The sequence below is a fragment of the Nelumbo lutea genome, chromosome 4 (assembly GCF_056320005.1).
Source record: "Nelumbo lutea isolate HS-2025 chromosome 4, American lotus-T2T, whole genome shotgun sequence".
Taxonomy (NCBI): Eukaryota; Viridiplantae; Streptophyta; class Magnoliopsida; order Proteales; family Nelumbonaceae; genus Nelumbo; species Nelumbo lutea.
In genome coordinates, this window is record NC_142687.1 from 8,456,337 (window position 1) to 8,474,260 (window position 17,924).

The 17,924-nt window shown below is 37.6% G+C and overlaps 1 protein-coding gene and 1 long non-coding RNA gene across 2 annotated transcripts; one reads left to right on the forward strand and one right to left on the reverse strand.

Annotated features, from left to right (window-relative positions):
- Window positions 1-2,937: 2,937 nt before the first annotated feature.
- LOC148853738 (uncharacterized) lies at window positions 2,938-4,160 on the forward strand. Its single transcript, XR_016113042.1, has 2 exons — window positions 2,938-3,052; window positions 3,358-4,160. It is a non-coding gene; the product is annotated as an uncharacterized LOC148853738 (long non-coding RNA).
- A 723-nt stretch (window positions 4,161-4,883) lies between these two features.
- LOC148853739 (eukaryotic translation initiation factor 4B2-like) lies at window positions 4,884-13,700 on the reverse strand. The gene is made up of 3 exons (XM_088985150.1): window positions 12,339-13,700; window positions 5,816-6,244; window positions 4,884-5,216 (listed from the first exon to the last, which is right to left on the reverse strand). Exons 1-3 carry the CDS (start codon window positions 13,490-13,492, stop codon window positions 5,192-5,194), a joined length of 1,608 nt encoding a protein of 535 aa, XP_088841276.1. The 5' UTR covers window positions 13,493-13,700; the 3' UTR covers window positions 4,884-5,191.
- Window positions 13,701-17,924: the final 4,224 nt, after the last annotated feature.

A 17,924-nucleotide genomic window follows, 5' to 3' on the forward strand; every position in this document is an offset into this window, starting at 1 on the left:
TAAAAAATAAAAGATAAATTAGTGTAATTTTGTTAGTAAACTATTAAATAAAAATATATATTTAATAACAATTTAAAAAAATCAATAAATCCCCATAGTTACACAAATGTAATAAAATTTTCAAAAATTTTCATAAAACCACATTTTTGTACAATAACATTTTTGAAATTAAAATATATAAAGTATTTGAAATTTTATTTAAAATGCATTAAATAATTATTGAAAATTATTATAATATTTTGGAAAATCTAGCAAATTTTATTACATTTGATAGATTTTGGAAAACCATTGAAAAATTATGTAATTTTCATCGCAAATTATTGAAAACTAGTAAAGATAGATGACTATGGGAAATAGAAAACTATAATTTGAACAAATAATTACACAAATTATTAAGATAAATTAGTATAATATTGGAAAAAAGGAAATTATTGGTTTGTTTATATTAGAAATTATAAGATAAATTAGTATAACTTTGTAAGTAAACCATTTAAAAATAAAATAAATTATTTAATAAAAAATTAAATAAATTTGAATAAATCTTCAAAATTACACAAGTACAATAAATTTTCCAAAATTTTCATAAAATTAGATTTTTGAATATTAAAGACAATTTAGTATACTTTTAGAAATTTACCATGTGATTGATACTCAATATATCCTTTTGATCATATCTATCATCAAATTGAATATTGGGTTCATGGGTTGACAGGGACAATGTTTTCATATCTAGATCAAACCAGTTGGTTAGACCGGAAAATTTGGGAATCGGACACCATTTCACCTCAAAACCACATTTTTGTCAAAATACTGTTTATTTGGTTAGCGAATCGCTAACCTAGGCAGTCAAACCATCAACCTAGACAACCGTTCAGACCGAATAGTCAGACCATTCGATTTTTTTTTTGTCAGAGTGAGTCATCCTTTCATACCAAATAGTCAGACCATTCGACCCAAGAACGGTTCCCTATCCGGTCCAATTTTGAAAACCTTGGACGAGGATTGGGTGTCTTGCCTTGAGATTGGCTTGGTGTGCGGCATGGCTTGGGCCAAGGTTCAGCCCATGGACCAACCCGACCCACGACACGACATGGGCCTGTGCGGGTTTGGGTCGTAGGCCATGCCGAACCAATCCCCAAATTACCCTAGAGGAGGGAGGCACGACCTAGGATGCCTCGTGGGCCAGTATGACACGACTTGCATTTTGTGCGGGCCACATGCGGGTCGTGTCATGTCGTCCCAGCATGACCCAATTTACACCTCTACTTGAACCCACCTAATACTGGGGACAGGGTAGGGAAATTCGAGGATCCTCCATTCTTGATGAGGAGTGGGGTGCCTTGCCCCTGAACTCGCCTGACATTGAGTAGTGGTTACCTTGCCCTGAATCCGCGTGACACTGGGGACGGGGCAGGGATGGGGTAGAGTGTCTTGACTATGGGGCAAGTTAATGGATGGGGTGCCCTGCCCTGAACCCACCCCATTGTCTTTCCTATATAATTGTTAATTATTAGTGGAATTAATAAAAATGTTAGCTTTTATAATTATTTTTATTCATTTAAAATTAATCAAAACTTCATTTAAAAATAAAAAATAATAAAAATTATTAAATTACTACAAATTATTAATAAAACTAATTTTATTAAAAATATTTGTTCATATTCAATTAACAATTATTATTTTTTATAAATCAACATTAAATGAAAAATAAAATGATTAAATCTTTTAGATTTTCCCGTGCATCACACAGATCCCTGCTAGTATATATTAAAGGAAGGTTTTCAGGTTACAACCCCCACCATTCAGACATGTGGCTTCTTCAAATTTAGACACATGGCATTTTCTGAAAAGTTGTTAAAGCCCACAACCCACTACCATTATTCAGACAACTGGCCTTTTCGGTTTCTAGAAAGCTAGACAAATAACAATTTCTGAGAAATTCCTGCTAAAGCCCACGACCCACTGACAGGCTACAACCCCCCACCATTCAGACACATAGCCTTCTCATTTTTCTGGAAAGCTAAACACATGGCATTTTCTGAGAAGTTGCTACTAAAGCCCACAACCCAATACCATCATTTTCAATCCATTCCTAAAAAAATGCAAAAAGTGGTAGTGATTGCAAGTTATCCATTCCTAAAAAATGCAAAAGTGGTAGTGATCGCAAGTTATCCATAACCACTTCTACGTACATTCTATCAATCTCAGTTAGTCATTAACATTCTATGTATCATAACAAAAGAAAATTATCCATATTCTAATAATTATTGAAAAGCTATTTTCTAAAATAAATATTTCTTAAAATTTTAATAATTATTTAAAATATTAATAAATATAAATTTTACATCGTTGATTCCATAATGTAAATTTATTATTGATTCCCCATACTTGGTATGGGGTCAATCACTAGTTGGAATAGAGTACACAATACCAAAAAAGAAGGTAGTGATTGCAAGAATGATGGTCATCGGATTTACTCTTTCATGGAAGGTCCCTTTTGTGGAATGTAGGCTTTCCTTCGGATTCCAAAATAGAGCCATGGAGGGCAAGACAAAGAGAGCAAAAGAGACCTTCTTCCTCGAAGGTCACCAGAAACGATAGGGAAACTTGTTTGTTCTCCCATTCTCCCTTCGCAACAGAAGGGAAACTCAAAACAGTTTGTGAAGAGACTCGAAAGGCTGAGCTCTCTCGAAGAGACTCAAAACCCATGTTCCTTCTCCCTACAACAAGCAATTTGTGAAGTCTTGGCCAAAGCCTTGGCTTCGAAAGTCGAAAGAAGGTCGAAAGTCATGCACTGTTTAGATTCATCTACACGCACAAAATGTTTGCACATGAGACCACTAATACGATTATATTCCGTTTACTGAATGGAAAGCGCATCCATTCCGTAATGATAACCAAGCGAAACTTGTGATAAACCAAATCAAAATCACTTGTGCTTAAGCATCTGTTGTATTGGAAATAAAGAGAGGATGCTGCCATGAAGAAAAGGAAAACAAACCGAATTTCCGGAGGAGGGGAACAACCAATGTTTCGAAATATGAAAAATGAGGTCGACAATCAACCTAAAACGTTGAGCGTGATGATCCTTCGTCGTAATAAATATTAAATAATTTTATTAAATGAGAAAAACATGTAATTATTATAAAATAAAAATCCAGAATTCAACTGATCAAGTTATTATTGCTGACAATATTTCCTCTCAAAAATAAACAACAGTAGTTAAGAACTCAAGATTTTGGTCGGAATTTCAATATCTTGTCCATTTATTTTTACCTAAAATTTTGGGTCTTTTCGTGAATGAAGCAAATTTTTCTGCTTTTTGTTTGTCGTTGATTAGCTTTTTTTGATATCCAGCATTTGAGTCGGCGGTTACACATTCATGCATATCGGAACCCGAAAAATGGCGGGGCGGGAGAATGAGCATGAGCAGAGCGAAGCAACGCTGAAACTGACAGTTATCGGTGCAGAAGGCTTAAAGGGGATTCGATTTCTAGGAAGAATGAAATCGTTTACAGTCGCTTGGGTCGACCCACAAGTCAAGAGATCCACCAGAATCTTAAACAGTTCCTCCACGAGCCCCCTTTGGAACGAGCAGCTCTCATTCCCCTTATCTTATCAAACCCTACAAAACCCTAATTCCCGCATCATTATCCAGGTCCTCTCGCCTTCGTTCCTAGTCCACAATCAGAAGGTCATTGGGTCCACGGTTCTCTCCCTCTCTCAGATCCAATACGAAGGAGAGCTATTTACTTTGCAGCTCTGGAGACCGTCAGGGAGGGCTCAGGGTTTGATTAGAGTATCCGCTTGCATCGAGCGTATTCGTGGAGCTGGAGGTTTGTATCCACTGCCACTGGTAGGTTGCATTACGGGGATTCCTGTTGTTGACAACAATACAATATATTCGTTTGTTCCTGATCAAACGGCCCCGATGGAAATTGGATCCGTTCCTCCTGTTCCATCTGCACCGCCGATGCCGCCGGCTGGCGGTGATGTACGGAAGAATATTTTTATCGGTTTTCTCAGTGGAGCTGTTGCTGTTATATTGCTTGGACTTAGCGCTTCTATTGACAGCTGAGAGGGAGGGAGAGAGAGTGCGTGTGTTTCTATGTTCCCTGTAATCATCATCTCTTCAGTTCGAGAAAGGATACTTCGATCTATTTTGTGTTTTCAGTTTATTTTGTTTCCATTTCCTGTGAAAAGGGAATATGGCATTATTCAAAGGGAACCCCTACCCCCTAGTAGGGCAGTAGCATCCAAGTTAAGGCAACTTGGATTGGATGTAGAAGCAGTTGCGCTCCCTTGACCATGGAAAATCCATGTTCTTTAGGGTTAGGGGGACAAGTCCTAATCACATCACATTTATGCAAATGTGGGCATGGCATCCAATTTTTGAATTGAGGTAGGGGTGCCCTTAGTCCTACCGTACTGATCTCCAGAGACGACAGTCCCTACGTTAAAAGCCATGATGCATCAGGTTCAGGAATCAGGACCAGGCATGCCCACGGATACGTAAAAGCAAAACACAAAACATGTCATTAAGACCATTATCAAGGTTGAGTTTCGAAGTACAGGAATACAAATACAAGTATGTAGAGTGCAAAACCTTGTATTTTGTATGTATTTACACTGTTTTGCATTTGTACTCTTAACATAATTCTTCCTGCCTTTGTTGAGTGTTGATACACACGGACACGGTAACAGACTGCCTATCACAGAGCGTATCGAGCATGTTTGTAACAAGACTTTATTTGCATAGCATAGCTATGACTGGCAGATATAAACAAACTTTACTTTAGGCAAAGATTGATCGACTACTAATCCACCATTTCAAATGTTCCAACCACGGCAGTGTAACCATCTCCAGCAACAAAGAAGGGATGTAAGTCTCACAATGACAATGTGCATTAAAATTTTAATTAGGAGAGGGAGTCTAAGAAGACTACAGGCTGGTTGCCTCATCATGAGAGGAAAAAATTTGCAATTTTACACTGTGTCAGGAGGTAACAATAAATTATGCAAGGTTTTTCTGGTATTGGATGCTTCTCGCCTGCCTTTCTCCAGTGCAAAACCCATAGAGGAGGAAAAGAGAGCAAAACAAAACAAAATGGAACAAAGAAAAGGTAAACATTATTCTGTTTGGTGTCAAAAAAGAACAAGAAAATCCAAGGAACCCACACCAACAGACTTCTCACCATCTCTCCCTAGATTTAGACCTGCCAAAATAACAAAACCAAAGAATTGCAGACATCAGCATCTTGAAAATCGAAAACATCCGAAATCAATCCAAATGTAATAAGTAGGAAACATACAGACACCGACTCATCGCATGCAATTGATTCTCACATGGCATTCTTGTAGATATATGCAATAAAAGAATTGTGGTTTTCTGTTCTGATTTTAATTTCAACTTTTTTTGGTAAGTCAATTCCAATTTAAGTGATCGAGCCCATGGAGAGAGGGGAAGAAAAGAAAGAAACAAACCTTCAAGTCCATAGAAAAAAATCAAGACAGAGACGCCCATCCCCACAAAATGGAAGTATATGTAGGTTGACAAATAATCCTAGTTGCTCCACATACAAGAAGACAACTTTGAGCCCTTGTCAGCAAGGTTTGAAGTATCATTACGATACGTCCAATGCAGGGATACCACATGGCGTATCGTATTGGTTTTCAGGGTCACCCATACGGAAAATGATAGGGGTTGGGAGATATGAATGTTTTCAGATGTTAAAAGGTGATGTGAAAGAGCCCCTGTCAAATTATGAAACCAAACAATTAAAAAGTATATATCCGAGTTGTTGTCATGTTGTACCTGCCTATGTCCCTATTACCAAGGAAACCTCTTTCCCTTCCTCCCTGAAACCCTCTCCTGTCGTCTCCAGGCCTTATCCATACATCTCCAGTGCCACGGGATCTAGGTCTTTCCATGAATTCCATGCTTCTAGACTCCTCTGATAAACTAGATTGGGAGGGTGGCCTCTCAGGAAAGGAAGCAGACCTGCCTGATCCTGAGCCAGGCCTATCAACAACCTTTTGCCCAAACCGAATCTTGTCATCTAAATCACGAATAAGCAGTTCCAGGTCCCTCTCTTTGTGAAGTATCAATTCACGTAATGTAGTTTGCTCTCCTCCAGACGCTTCTTGCAGAGATTCCCCATTTGCATCAATAGCTACTTTCTCTAGCTCCTTCCTAAGGTGGTCAATCTCTTCTTTAAGCATCTTTTCTTCCTCTGTCTCAGGCCTGAACAAAATAGCTTTAGTTAAAAATAGATGTTACGAAAAATCATTCATCCAGTTTATATGATATCCATGCATATTCAAACATACAAGCATTTGATCATAGACAAGCAGGTGACAGACCGACAGGGATAGAGTAAATCTACATTGAAGCATAGGCAATTAGGCAACACCTGGAAAAGGTTTGCATCCACAAAGTCAACTGATAAATTGGGTCATTAATTCTCATGAAAGAGAGTCGAAAAGGAAGGAGGGGGCCCTCACAGGCATATCCTAAGGAAGTTCATCATCCAAGAAGCCTTAATGGTCAATTTGGGTCATTAAGAAAGGCACAAAGATGTAGGACTTTTCTTAATGTAGGAACCTGATCCCCAGTCCCCACATACTTGTTTCACCCTGTATGATTGGTCAATTATTGTATTTTTACCAAGATGTGTTCTTTATTAAAAAATTAAGATGTCTCTAAATCACCACTATAATAAGAATTAATGAACTACTAGGGACATTTAATGCAAGCTAAAACACTTATGGATAAGGAAAAGCTAAACAGATTTGAACATGTAAACACAGAATAGATATTACCCTAGATGGACTGCATGATAGAATTATATTCTTGTACCCAACCTCAAATGGTTGGAATAAGGTGTCGATGATGGACATGAATACATGATGATATCAATGACAAAAACGATAACATCCTAAAGAATCTTTTCAAATATTTCAACACAAACTTGTAAAACATGGAAGAGACAATGCATAATAAACAAAAGCCAGCAAGAACAAATGAATCACAATACGCCAACTTCTCAGGCTATTTTCACATTCATGCTTTAAAGAGTTAATGAGTTTAATTTCTAATTGTTTATTTGCTCTTGGAATATAAAAAGTTTTTTTTTATGAATGTCTTGGAATATAAAAAGTTACAGAAATAATAAACAAATAACAGATCTTAAAGCAACCAATTGTGACATATGCACCATTAACTACATCAAACTTTGATTTTGGCATTTACCCAAATTAATAATACAATAACCTTCTAAGATATTTCAGCTTCTAAATGAGAATGTTGATTTAGGTCTGACAGCAACCACTCTATGCAAGAAAATGACAAAGGCTAGCTCTACATCCAGTCCATCCCCTCCCAAGACCCCAGATAGTTAGGACCAGCATTGGGTCATGCCCCTTTACTGGAATTATTACATATTGTTCTCACAATTTCATCAAAAAGCCTTAACTTATGTTACTTAAAATCTTCCCCGTCATCAAAAAGCTTTTCAACAACTTTTTCTTTTTTTGGCAACTATTCAAGGGATTCATATTGCTTTTGATATCCCCCATAAATAATATTAGTCCCAAAAGAATTTGAAAGAGGAAGAGTCCATGGATCGTTTATGTATTCATTGCTCCTTGACTTGTAGAGTTTGGTCACACTTCTTTCATGAAATGGGCATTACTGGGTGATGCCAAGATCGATTCAGGAACTACACAACTTCGTATATTCTGGGTCTTTCCAAAAGAGAAAAAAATCATTTGGAGGACCACTCCAGCTGCAGTGATCAGCTCTATTTGGTCTGAGAGGAATAACAGAGTTTTTAGTGATCTTTGTAAAAGTTCTGATGAGTTGATCAATAGTATTGTGGCTAAACTAGCTTCTTGGTTATCAGTTGTTCCTGAGTTTAGAAATCAGAATATGTTGCTGATTCTAAATTCAGTTAGTTTATGGGACATCTGATGCTGGGGGAGGCAGTCTTTTTTGCTCCTTCATGTGTATGTATTTCTTCAGAATTAATATTACATTACCTTTTTTTCAATATATATATTAGTCCCAAAAGAAAGAAAGGCAAAATAGCCCAGGGGTAAGCCCCAAAAATCAAATACAAATCCTATCAATAAACACCCTCTCTTGCAAGAGAATCAGCAGGAGAATTGCTCATGTGAACACCTCAACAAATAAGGCATTCAAGTTGTTTGACAAAGCCTTGGATTCCCAAATGAAGCATCCCAATTTCCATGGAACCACTGCTCCAATCTTCATCCATTGAAATTGCTATTTGTCAATTTCCCTCCACCTCTAGCTTAGAAAAACCCATAGAAGGAACCTAATCTTTAGCCCCCCTTAGCTAGCAGTGAATGAAGCTCAATCTTTATTAAGTCACTTGGCCAAATAGGACATAAATAGACCAGCAGAACACCACCCTGATCATTCCTATATGATCCAAATATCCAATACCTGAATTGTACAGGCTTCTAAAGCACAAGTTTTATCTGTAGTTCCATACATGATTGAGTGGAAGAGATCAATGCTGAACTCTAAAACCTCTTGTTATTGATGATGAGGCCACTGAATTCCAGTTCCTGATAATAACATCCGATGAGGTGTACATCATAAAGACATCTGTAGTCCGTACCTGATGAGCCACTTAAATAGAAATAGTCTAAATCAAATAAAGGCATCCACAGTTTGCTCCTTGCAAGTGAAGATTCTCTATGCTCCTTGCACACAAACCAAATAGAAGCCCATGTGCATCTCCATAGGTCTTGCCACTCTTTTCTAGGAGAAGAATGAAGGTCAAAACAAAATTTCAATGTTCCAGAAAAGGCATCTAGGTGGAACCCAAGTAAGAAGAGAAATGCTCCCAATACCAGTCACAAATAGCAGGAAATTAGCAAGTCAAATGTGATTTCACAACTTGCCTTAGATAATGACCAGATGAGGACAAAGGTACCAATTACTACAATGTTGAAGAAATCAAAGGTATTAATCCTTTGACATTAGGGGGAACAGGGCAAAACCAAATAGACTTGTATGGAAAATCCAAGGGAGCAAGGGCTGAATGAATGAGAACATCAAAATAAAATAAAAGAAAAAGAAAAAGAGGCACACAATAATGAACCATAGGAGTCCACAGCCCACAACCTACCATGATCCAAGATGGAATAGAAGCACCTTCTTGGGAATCAACCAGTGACAAGGCATCAATTGATTCATGATCCCTCTCAAGCCTTTCCAAAACCAAGAACCCAAGAAAGACCAGTAAAAGAACTAGAAACATTAGGAGGCAAATCAATTTACAAGTTTGATTCCTATTTAAATAGCATGGAATATTTTGCCGCTTCACTAAGAAGCCATACAAAATAAATGGAAAAAAAAATCTAGTTAAAACTAGACAAAATTATTCAAAAAAGAAAACCAGAAACTTAATAAGGATATTTAGATAAGCTTAACATCTGATGTAATAAATGCTTAGTGACAGTCACAATTTTTGCTTTTTATCTATCTTTCTTCTTTACTATGATGATCATGCATGTACGAAGGTAGATTGATGGCCTCATACTCAGAAGCAATTTGTCATGGAGACTATTTGAGGGCAGAAATACTTGCTCTTCAGCAAAGATTGTGGATTGCAAAACCACTAGGCTTCAGAAATCTTGAGGTTGAAGGTGATTCCTTGTTAGTTGTAAATTGGATGCAACTGGACAGCTTAGGTCTGTGGAATCACAAACTGGCTATGAGAGGAGTGAGGTACCTAACAATATGAATTGGGAGTCAGCTTCAAATGGGTTAGAAGATCAGCTAATGGCCTGGATGATAGTCTTGCTAAACAAGGGATTAATAGGGTTTAGTTGTTGTCATGGTTTTCGAACTGTCGTTGACCTGGACGGTCGGGCCATTCAGCCCGGAAACCATTCAGGCAACTGGTTCCGTTTTACCCCAAACCCGGTCCCTGGCCAAAAAACGTTGAATCAGTCAATGACCCATTGACCCGAGCGGTCGAACCATCAACCCGTTCAATGGCTTTTGGCCTTTTTATTTGTAATTATTTTTTTAACTTTTTTGTCAGAATGGGCCGTCCATTCGAACCGGACGGTGGAACCGTCAACCTGGAAACCAGCGGCCAGACCAGTTACGTTTCCGGGTAGTTTTTTAAAACCATGGTTGTTGTGGCTTCCTTGTAATGTATCCTTGCATCTAAAGGGCTGTATTGCTCTCTTGTATCTCTTTTTGAGTGATTAAATAAAACTATCTGTTACTGATAAAAAATGATCACGCATGTAAAGTATAAAAGTGCCTGCCAGCTGCATGAATGCATCAATCGCCCCAAGAGGCCAAAACCCAAATAAAGAGTTAGCCCTAGCCAAGTAATCCAAACCATGAAGATACAATGAGTACACCAATGAAGCCAATTATTTAATAAGAAATTGGGGATTCTAGAAAGAGAAAGAAGCAATAGAAGATTAGGAAAATAATGCATTGTGAAGTGTTAAAAGAATCATTGTATATATTCCATGTTGGGGGGGGGGGGGGGACCAGTAACATCAAATAGAATTTCTGCGGTTTATTGGATAAATGAACTTTTTTTTTTGATCCATAACAGTGAATTTCATTGAGTTGAAGATGTAAGTACAAAAACAGAAAAAACAAGACAGTCACTGGCTGACAATGTGACACTATAACATAAGTAAACAGTTATACATTAAAACTTGCTCTGGCATTTCTCATTCTAACTCATTCTTGTTGATTCCCATCCTTGCTAAATTATCTATGCAACTGTTGACAGAACTGTGAATACATCTGAACAAACAATTCATATTGGATGATAAAACCAGTGCTTTTCCAATGAGAGATGAAATCTCTTAGGCCCCCAAAACCCTCAGCATTAATTGCAGCCAGTTTACAACTACCCGAGTCACCTTCAAGCACAAGCCCATTCCTTTCCAATGCCATATACTATCTTCTGCCCTTGTAGAAATTCTAACAGTTAACCCTCACAAAGTTGTCCACCCCAACCAGACCCAAATGACTCATTAAAACATTACCATCATGGCCTCTAATAAACGAAATTTTATTTCATAGCTCAACATATATTCAGAGCTCCTTTTTTCTCAGAAAATCATTCCTTGTGTTGTCACTGGCAGAGTAACAAATGCCTCAAATTAAATACTTCTTTATCAGTAACTAAAAAAATTGGGTCGATTAGCCAATAGTAGTTTTTTGATGGTAAGGTATTGACTTCACTTTTTGGTTGAGAAACAGGAAAGAGATAAACATTATGTTGGGGTAACTTAGCCCCTTGTCATCAAATACTATGAATAAAACCCACTGGAAAGACATTGAACTAATCTCCATGTACAACCCTTGCCATGAAGTCTGCCACTTAATTGTATATCAAGAAAAGGGGTGGCATCCCATATAGTGGTCAAAATCTTTAAGATGGATTTAAAATGATATCACTACTATCCACTGTCATCCAAGAAGAGTTACTCAATCGCAAGTAAAACAAGTTTACACCAAACTGTTCTCAACAAATTGACATGAGCAGAGATTTCAATCCAATGTACTCAAAATTCCCCACTACACTGCAAATTGTTGACACTCATGTAAGAATAAGAGATAAGAGGATGACACCAAGCTCTCCACCACAAAATTCCAAGAACACTAATCAAGTAGTCCTGTCTGTAAGTGGCAAACTAACTTGTTGTCAAGGAAATTGCATCAAGCTTAGATTTCGTCAATGGAAATTACATGGTAATCTATCAAGATTTCTAATTTCAAAGGCCTTTTTTACCACATCCCCGTAGTCCTATTTGACAAATTATTTGCATAGCTTCCATCTTAAAAGTTAAACCACACAGCAACTGGCCACCAAACGAATATCAAGGATTCACCATCCACATCAATTATTGTGATTTCGCATCCTAAGAATCACTGGGTATGTTTATTCAGGACCCCTATGGATATTATGAAGATTGTTGCATCTTATTTTCACTCTTAGTCGCACTAATAAGTAATTTATTCTGCAACAACAAACAATCAACTGCTGAAGTGGTCTTAAAAGTTGTACCATAAAATTGACTAAACACATTTATATATTAATAACGAAGGAGAATGAAAGAAGAAGACGGAAAACTCCACCTCCCAAGAGCCAAAAGCAGGACAGATATGCTAGCCAAGAGATGTTATTTCGGTAGGCATTTATAAGTTGTCAAATGATTAACCATGCAGCAAGAAAAAACATATATGTCCACACAAATAACACTCCGTGGAGATAAAACTCAAAAGAACAGAATGCGCTCCTAGATAAGGAAAGAATAAGAACCTGTCAACACCACGATGCTCCAACTCTAAGTCAATCTTTCGCCAATCTTTCCCTTTCTCTTCCAATAAAACTTCTCGGGGCTTGGCATCTCCAAAAGGATTAATCTTTGGCCGAGTTTTTGGTGCTCCCTCCGGTGCCTGCGCGGCAGGGCTCCCTGGACGGCTCGATTGTGCACTTGAAGGCCTACTAGAATGAGAACTTGTCGGCTGACTCGCCCTCCGGCTGTCAATCTCCAAATCTAACTTCCTCCAGTCCATTCCTTTCTCAGCTAAAACCTCCTCTCTTGGGCGTGCGACACCGAATGGGTTGGATCTATTCGTTCTCACAGGTTCATTGGGAGCTACATCGCCCTTTGGCGGATCCAAAACAAGCCGCGGTCGCTCACGATCCCCGTCACGCAATCCTCCCCTGCCCCACCGATCTGAATCCGGAGTGGAATCCCTGAAACCTGAACCAAAAGATGTAGATCTAGCAGGAAGTGGCTTTTTACCAATAGTCCAGTTATCAGCTTCGTCAGCCCTAGAACCACCACTTCCGGTACCAAGAGAGCAATACCGATCACGATCATGTCGTCCAGAATCCGCGGAAGAAAGGGGGAGCGGTTTCTTTGCCGCTGCCCAATTATCGACCTCGTCAGCTCTAGAAGGCTGATCGAAATCAGGAGTCCTAGGTGGGGGAGCCCTCCGTTCGTCGTCAAAACCCCCATAAGATCTCCGACCGCCACCACCACCCCAAGAGCCATCAGTGTCGTCGCCTCTGTCCCGCAAGCGTCCCGGAGGAGGCCCGGTACGGCCATAAGATCGAAATCCACCTCCAAGACGACCGTATTCCATCTCTTCGGGAGTCCTTTCTTTGGGTCCAGTAGGCAAGCGGAGCATCTCATCGGCAGTTAAACCCTTGGGCTCCAGAGAAGAATCCCGACGGGAAGCTCCTCCGACACCGACGTAAGTGCCAGTGGTGAACTCAGACAAGGTCATCTTCTTCTTCTTGGGTTTGGTAGCGGCGGCTTCCTTAAGACTGGGAAAATTCTGGGATTCCGCAGCGCCGGCGGCAAGTTTGGAATTGGCATCGGCGGCAGCACTCTCGCGCTCTTCGGCCTCGGCACGTTCGGCATCGGCAGCCCAAGCACCGATTCCACCCCAAGGTTTGGACATATTTGTTGTTGGGTGAGGTTGTTAATGCAGAAGAGATCTGAAAGCAATAGGTAGAAACGCACAGAGAATCAGAAGCCTAACTTTTGCTTTGTAACGTTGCTTCTCTTTACTATGCTAATGGTAATGGTAATGGTAATGGTAACAGACTAACAGACAAAGACAGGGCTCCTCCAGCGGAGCCGAGCTCAGCTCCGGTGACATGCGACAAAACGAGAGGGTTGGAGGGTAGTAATGTGTGATATACTGATATTGATATCCTTCTCTGTGTTAGTGTGTATAATTTAGAGCTGCGAATTGGACCGGACTGTGCCGGCCGCGATATGGACCGTCCCGAGGCCCGGCCCATACCCTGGTCCGTGTGGTGCTTGGGTTCGGCCCATATTATTTTATTTCAATTCAAAAATAATTGTATATATCAAAATTTCAAGATTTTTTATCTTGTTAGTTTATTTTAATTTTTTAAAAAAGCATTTATGCTGTCCACAGAATGGGCCCACTGGGTTTGTGGTGTGGGGCCATGCCGGGCTTCCCATTTGAGTGATTATGGACTAAACAAGCACCCAAACTCCTCGTACGGCCCGTTACAGTAAGGGTGGGTGGCCCACAAAAGTGGGCTATTATTACACCTCTAATATAATTTATTTATCCGTCTTTTTCTTCTTTCTGTTATTTAGGGTTCGTTTGATTTGCAGTGAAATCGGAATCGGATACCGACTATTTGTTTGAGCGGAATCGGAATTCCATTTCCATTCCCTTTGGAGGGAATGGCCATTCCCTACTTTTTTTTTTTTTTTTGGAAATAAAATTCTTTTTTTACTATTTTAATTGTCATTTTTATTCTTGACTGAATCAAACATATTATGGAAATAAACCATAAAAAACTTCAATTCCGATTCTAACTACAAACCAATCGAACCTTTAAATTTAAAATAAAAAATAAAATATTAACTTACATTACAACATTGTAGTTATAGAATGAAAACCATATAAGTACTCAAGCCTTAATTTCAAGGAGGCAAGGCTAGGATAATGAACTGGTCTTGGTATTCAATTACTTGTCATCCAATAAGGCTAGGGTTAAGCAAAGCTATGCTTATGCTTATTATAATTTAATTTAATAATTTATACGTCCGTCCACGACCACGACCAGAAAGTAGAAACTTTGGAATTGGATACTCTGTTCTCCTCCGCTCCTCAACTCGATAGTGAATAGAAGATGCTAAGTGGGGGTGGTGGAGCTGGTGGAAGAGAATGGAACCCACCAACACCAAGGGGATGTGATGGATCATGGCATGGGTCATGGATAGTCCAAATCAGTGACCACTGCCCTTTTCATCCATATTAATGGTCTCCCATTTCCGATGCAAAGAAACCTAAAGAAATAAAAACAAAAACAGAGATCCAAGTATACTTGCTCACACTCGCATGGAAGGATAGGGGTGTAAGTCGGGCGGGTTGGGCCTACTTTATGGTAAATCCGAGTTCAATTATAAAATTTGAACTTAAAGCTCTCAAGTCCGATTTTTTTAATTTGAGCCTAGCTTATAATATGTTGCATTTAGATTGGGCTCAAGCTTGGGCCGTGCTCAAGTTGATCAATAACCTCATTCTAAAAATATACATATATGTATATTTATGCAAATATGTATACATATATTTATGTATATGTATGTAATATATATTTATATAGATCAATATATATATATGTATATATGTATAAATGTGTATATTTAGGCCGGGTTCAGGCTACCTAAGGGCTAAGTCCGAGCCTCGCCTGAAAAATAAAAAAAAAAAAAGCCCGACTTCTTGGACCCAAACTCAACCCAAGGACTGAAAATCCAAGTTCAGCCTATATAAAATTTTGGACTGGACCAGTTCAGGCTTGGGTTCAGCCCACCCAAATTGTACCCCTACTCAAGGACCAATTGGTTTGTGGGCATAGAAATCTAGCCATTCCAATTTTAACTGTTCGGTTAAGTAAAATTGGAACCTCATTCTCATCCCTTATATAATGGCATTCCCCATGTAGGGGAATAGTCATTCTCTCCCCCTCCTTGGGAATGAAATCTCATTTCTAGTTTATTTCAATTCCTATGAGATTTTTCTGAACCAAATGGGCTATGGGGATAAACAATTCTGATTCCAATTTTAATTCCGACTGTAAATCAAATGGACCCTCAATTTCTTTAGTCCATTTACGATCACTCACTCAAACCTAATTCGATCCAAACCAGATTGGTTACAATTCACACCCTTTCAGAGATGTAAATAACCACATATCATCATATCCTTAATAATAAAGATACACCTTTTGTGGCCAGCCAAAATGTTTAGGGAATAAGACTTGCGTTAACCCGCTCAACTCAAGTCTCACTGGGCCATGATTCCATTTCCATTCCAAGAATATGTGATATTCCCAAATCATCCAAGCCCAAGAAGGTCTGTCTGATGCCAATTCATTCCCAACCTCAACAAGTCCAAATCATCTTAACGCACTCTCTTTGGTCTCTGCAACGTGAATTGATGAATTAAAAAAGATGAGATCAATGAACTGGATGTATTCGACCATTCTGGATTTGGTTACTTATAGAATAAGCAAGCATTCATATCTATTATGTTTTGTAAATGCTTCAACAGATGAAATAAGATATTCTTCTTTGTTTTTTAATCTTCTTTTTTTCGCTGGAAGAGAGTAACATACAAGTTTTAAGCTGTTACGCTATCAAATCTGTTGCATTAAGAATAAAGAAATTTAAGTCAATGGGTTCCAACGTTGTGGCTGTCTCTATTTGTACCACTGGGTGCAATGTACGGTTTCAAGTTGCCAAAGAACAACATCAACCTTCTAAATGGTTTTCGAAGCAGAATTATCAAAAACTGATGTAAATTTTTTGTCACCCTCCTCTTACCTTAATTCTTTTTTACATATTGTGGGAATTACATATTATTTCTTGTCGCAGTCATGAACATGTACAAATAAAAATAAAACAATAAAAATTAAAAATATGAAAGACTATTTAGATTTTGAATCATTTTATTATATATTTTAAATGTCTCAATTTATTAATTAGATTTAGATAGTAAAATATCTGAACTATTACCATTTTTAAGTATTAACCTTGTATAATACTAGTCTGTATCGTTCGACGCACGGGCTTTGATAAACAATATGGAAACAAAAGGAGCCTCATAAATTAATTAAGGTAGAAAAGTAAATTAGGTTATTAATTAACTTAATATTTTTATTTTTTATAAACTCTTTTGTTATATAATTAATTTTTTGTTAATGTTGATACGTTTTGATTAAATTCACTAAGATATTTAAGTTAATTTAACTTAATTCATTTTAAATTGATTAGGTTAGTTAAGTTTAACTAAATGAGTTGATTAAATAAATTATGTCAATTAAAGTAAATTGATTGAGTTAGCTAAATTTAATTGATTAAGTTATTTAAAATATAAATTGTAATTAATTAATGGTGACTTAACATGTGTTTTGTTTTGTGGGTGTTTCATGATAGGCGTTTATTAAAACGTCGTCATATCATCGTCAAATCATCATTCTTTCTATCATATTCATCTATATGCATTGGTATTTACAAAAGTGGGTTTTGATTTATGTGTGCACTAACCAGTGTGGGAAGTTTCATTTTAACACTTCCCCCAACGGTTAAACATTTGTTCACTATTATGTTGATGTAATGCCTAATGGCGCTTAACCTTCATATGCGGTTTATTAAACATTTTTCTTAATTTTGAAGATAAATCAAATACAAACATTTATTTAATAAAAAGAATCTATATCAAACACATACTTAGTTGGTGGAATCTTTGAGCCATTGCAGTATAGGCTTGGGATCAAATCCCATTGCCAGGGTATGGGATGGGCTACCCCCATCGTGTAACTCCATAAAACAAAAGAAAAAAAAGTGTAATCAGATGGATTTTTTTATTAATAATTATAATTAATTGTATAAAATTAATTTATGTTTACTAATAATTAAGTTAAATTATTTTTATAATAAATATAAATGGAAATTAGCGAAGCTACTTTTGTAGATGAATTGTTTTCAATAATTAAGTTAAACAAATAAATTATTAATGGAAATTAAATAATTGACAGTATTTATTAATAATTAACTTAAAGTTTTCATTCTGACTTATTGTTTCAGCAATAAAACGCATACATGTAATGGGTATTGCATTAAGTTTCTTGCGAAGTGACAGCACATCAAATCTTGTAATTGGGTGACACAATCATTCTACTAATTGATAAGAGCGGTTAAGTATAAAAATGGGTCAAACTTGGCCCAAAACCTTCCCGTGTCCTTTACCTATTAACTTTATCATTTTATCTCGGGAAAATTCATGATCAGTGTCATCTAATTTGGTTGGAGTGACAATTTCGTCCCTAAATATTAAAATGCGATAA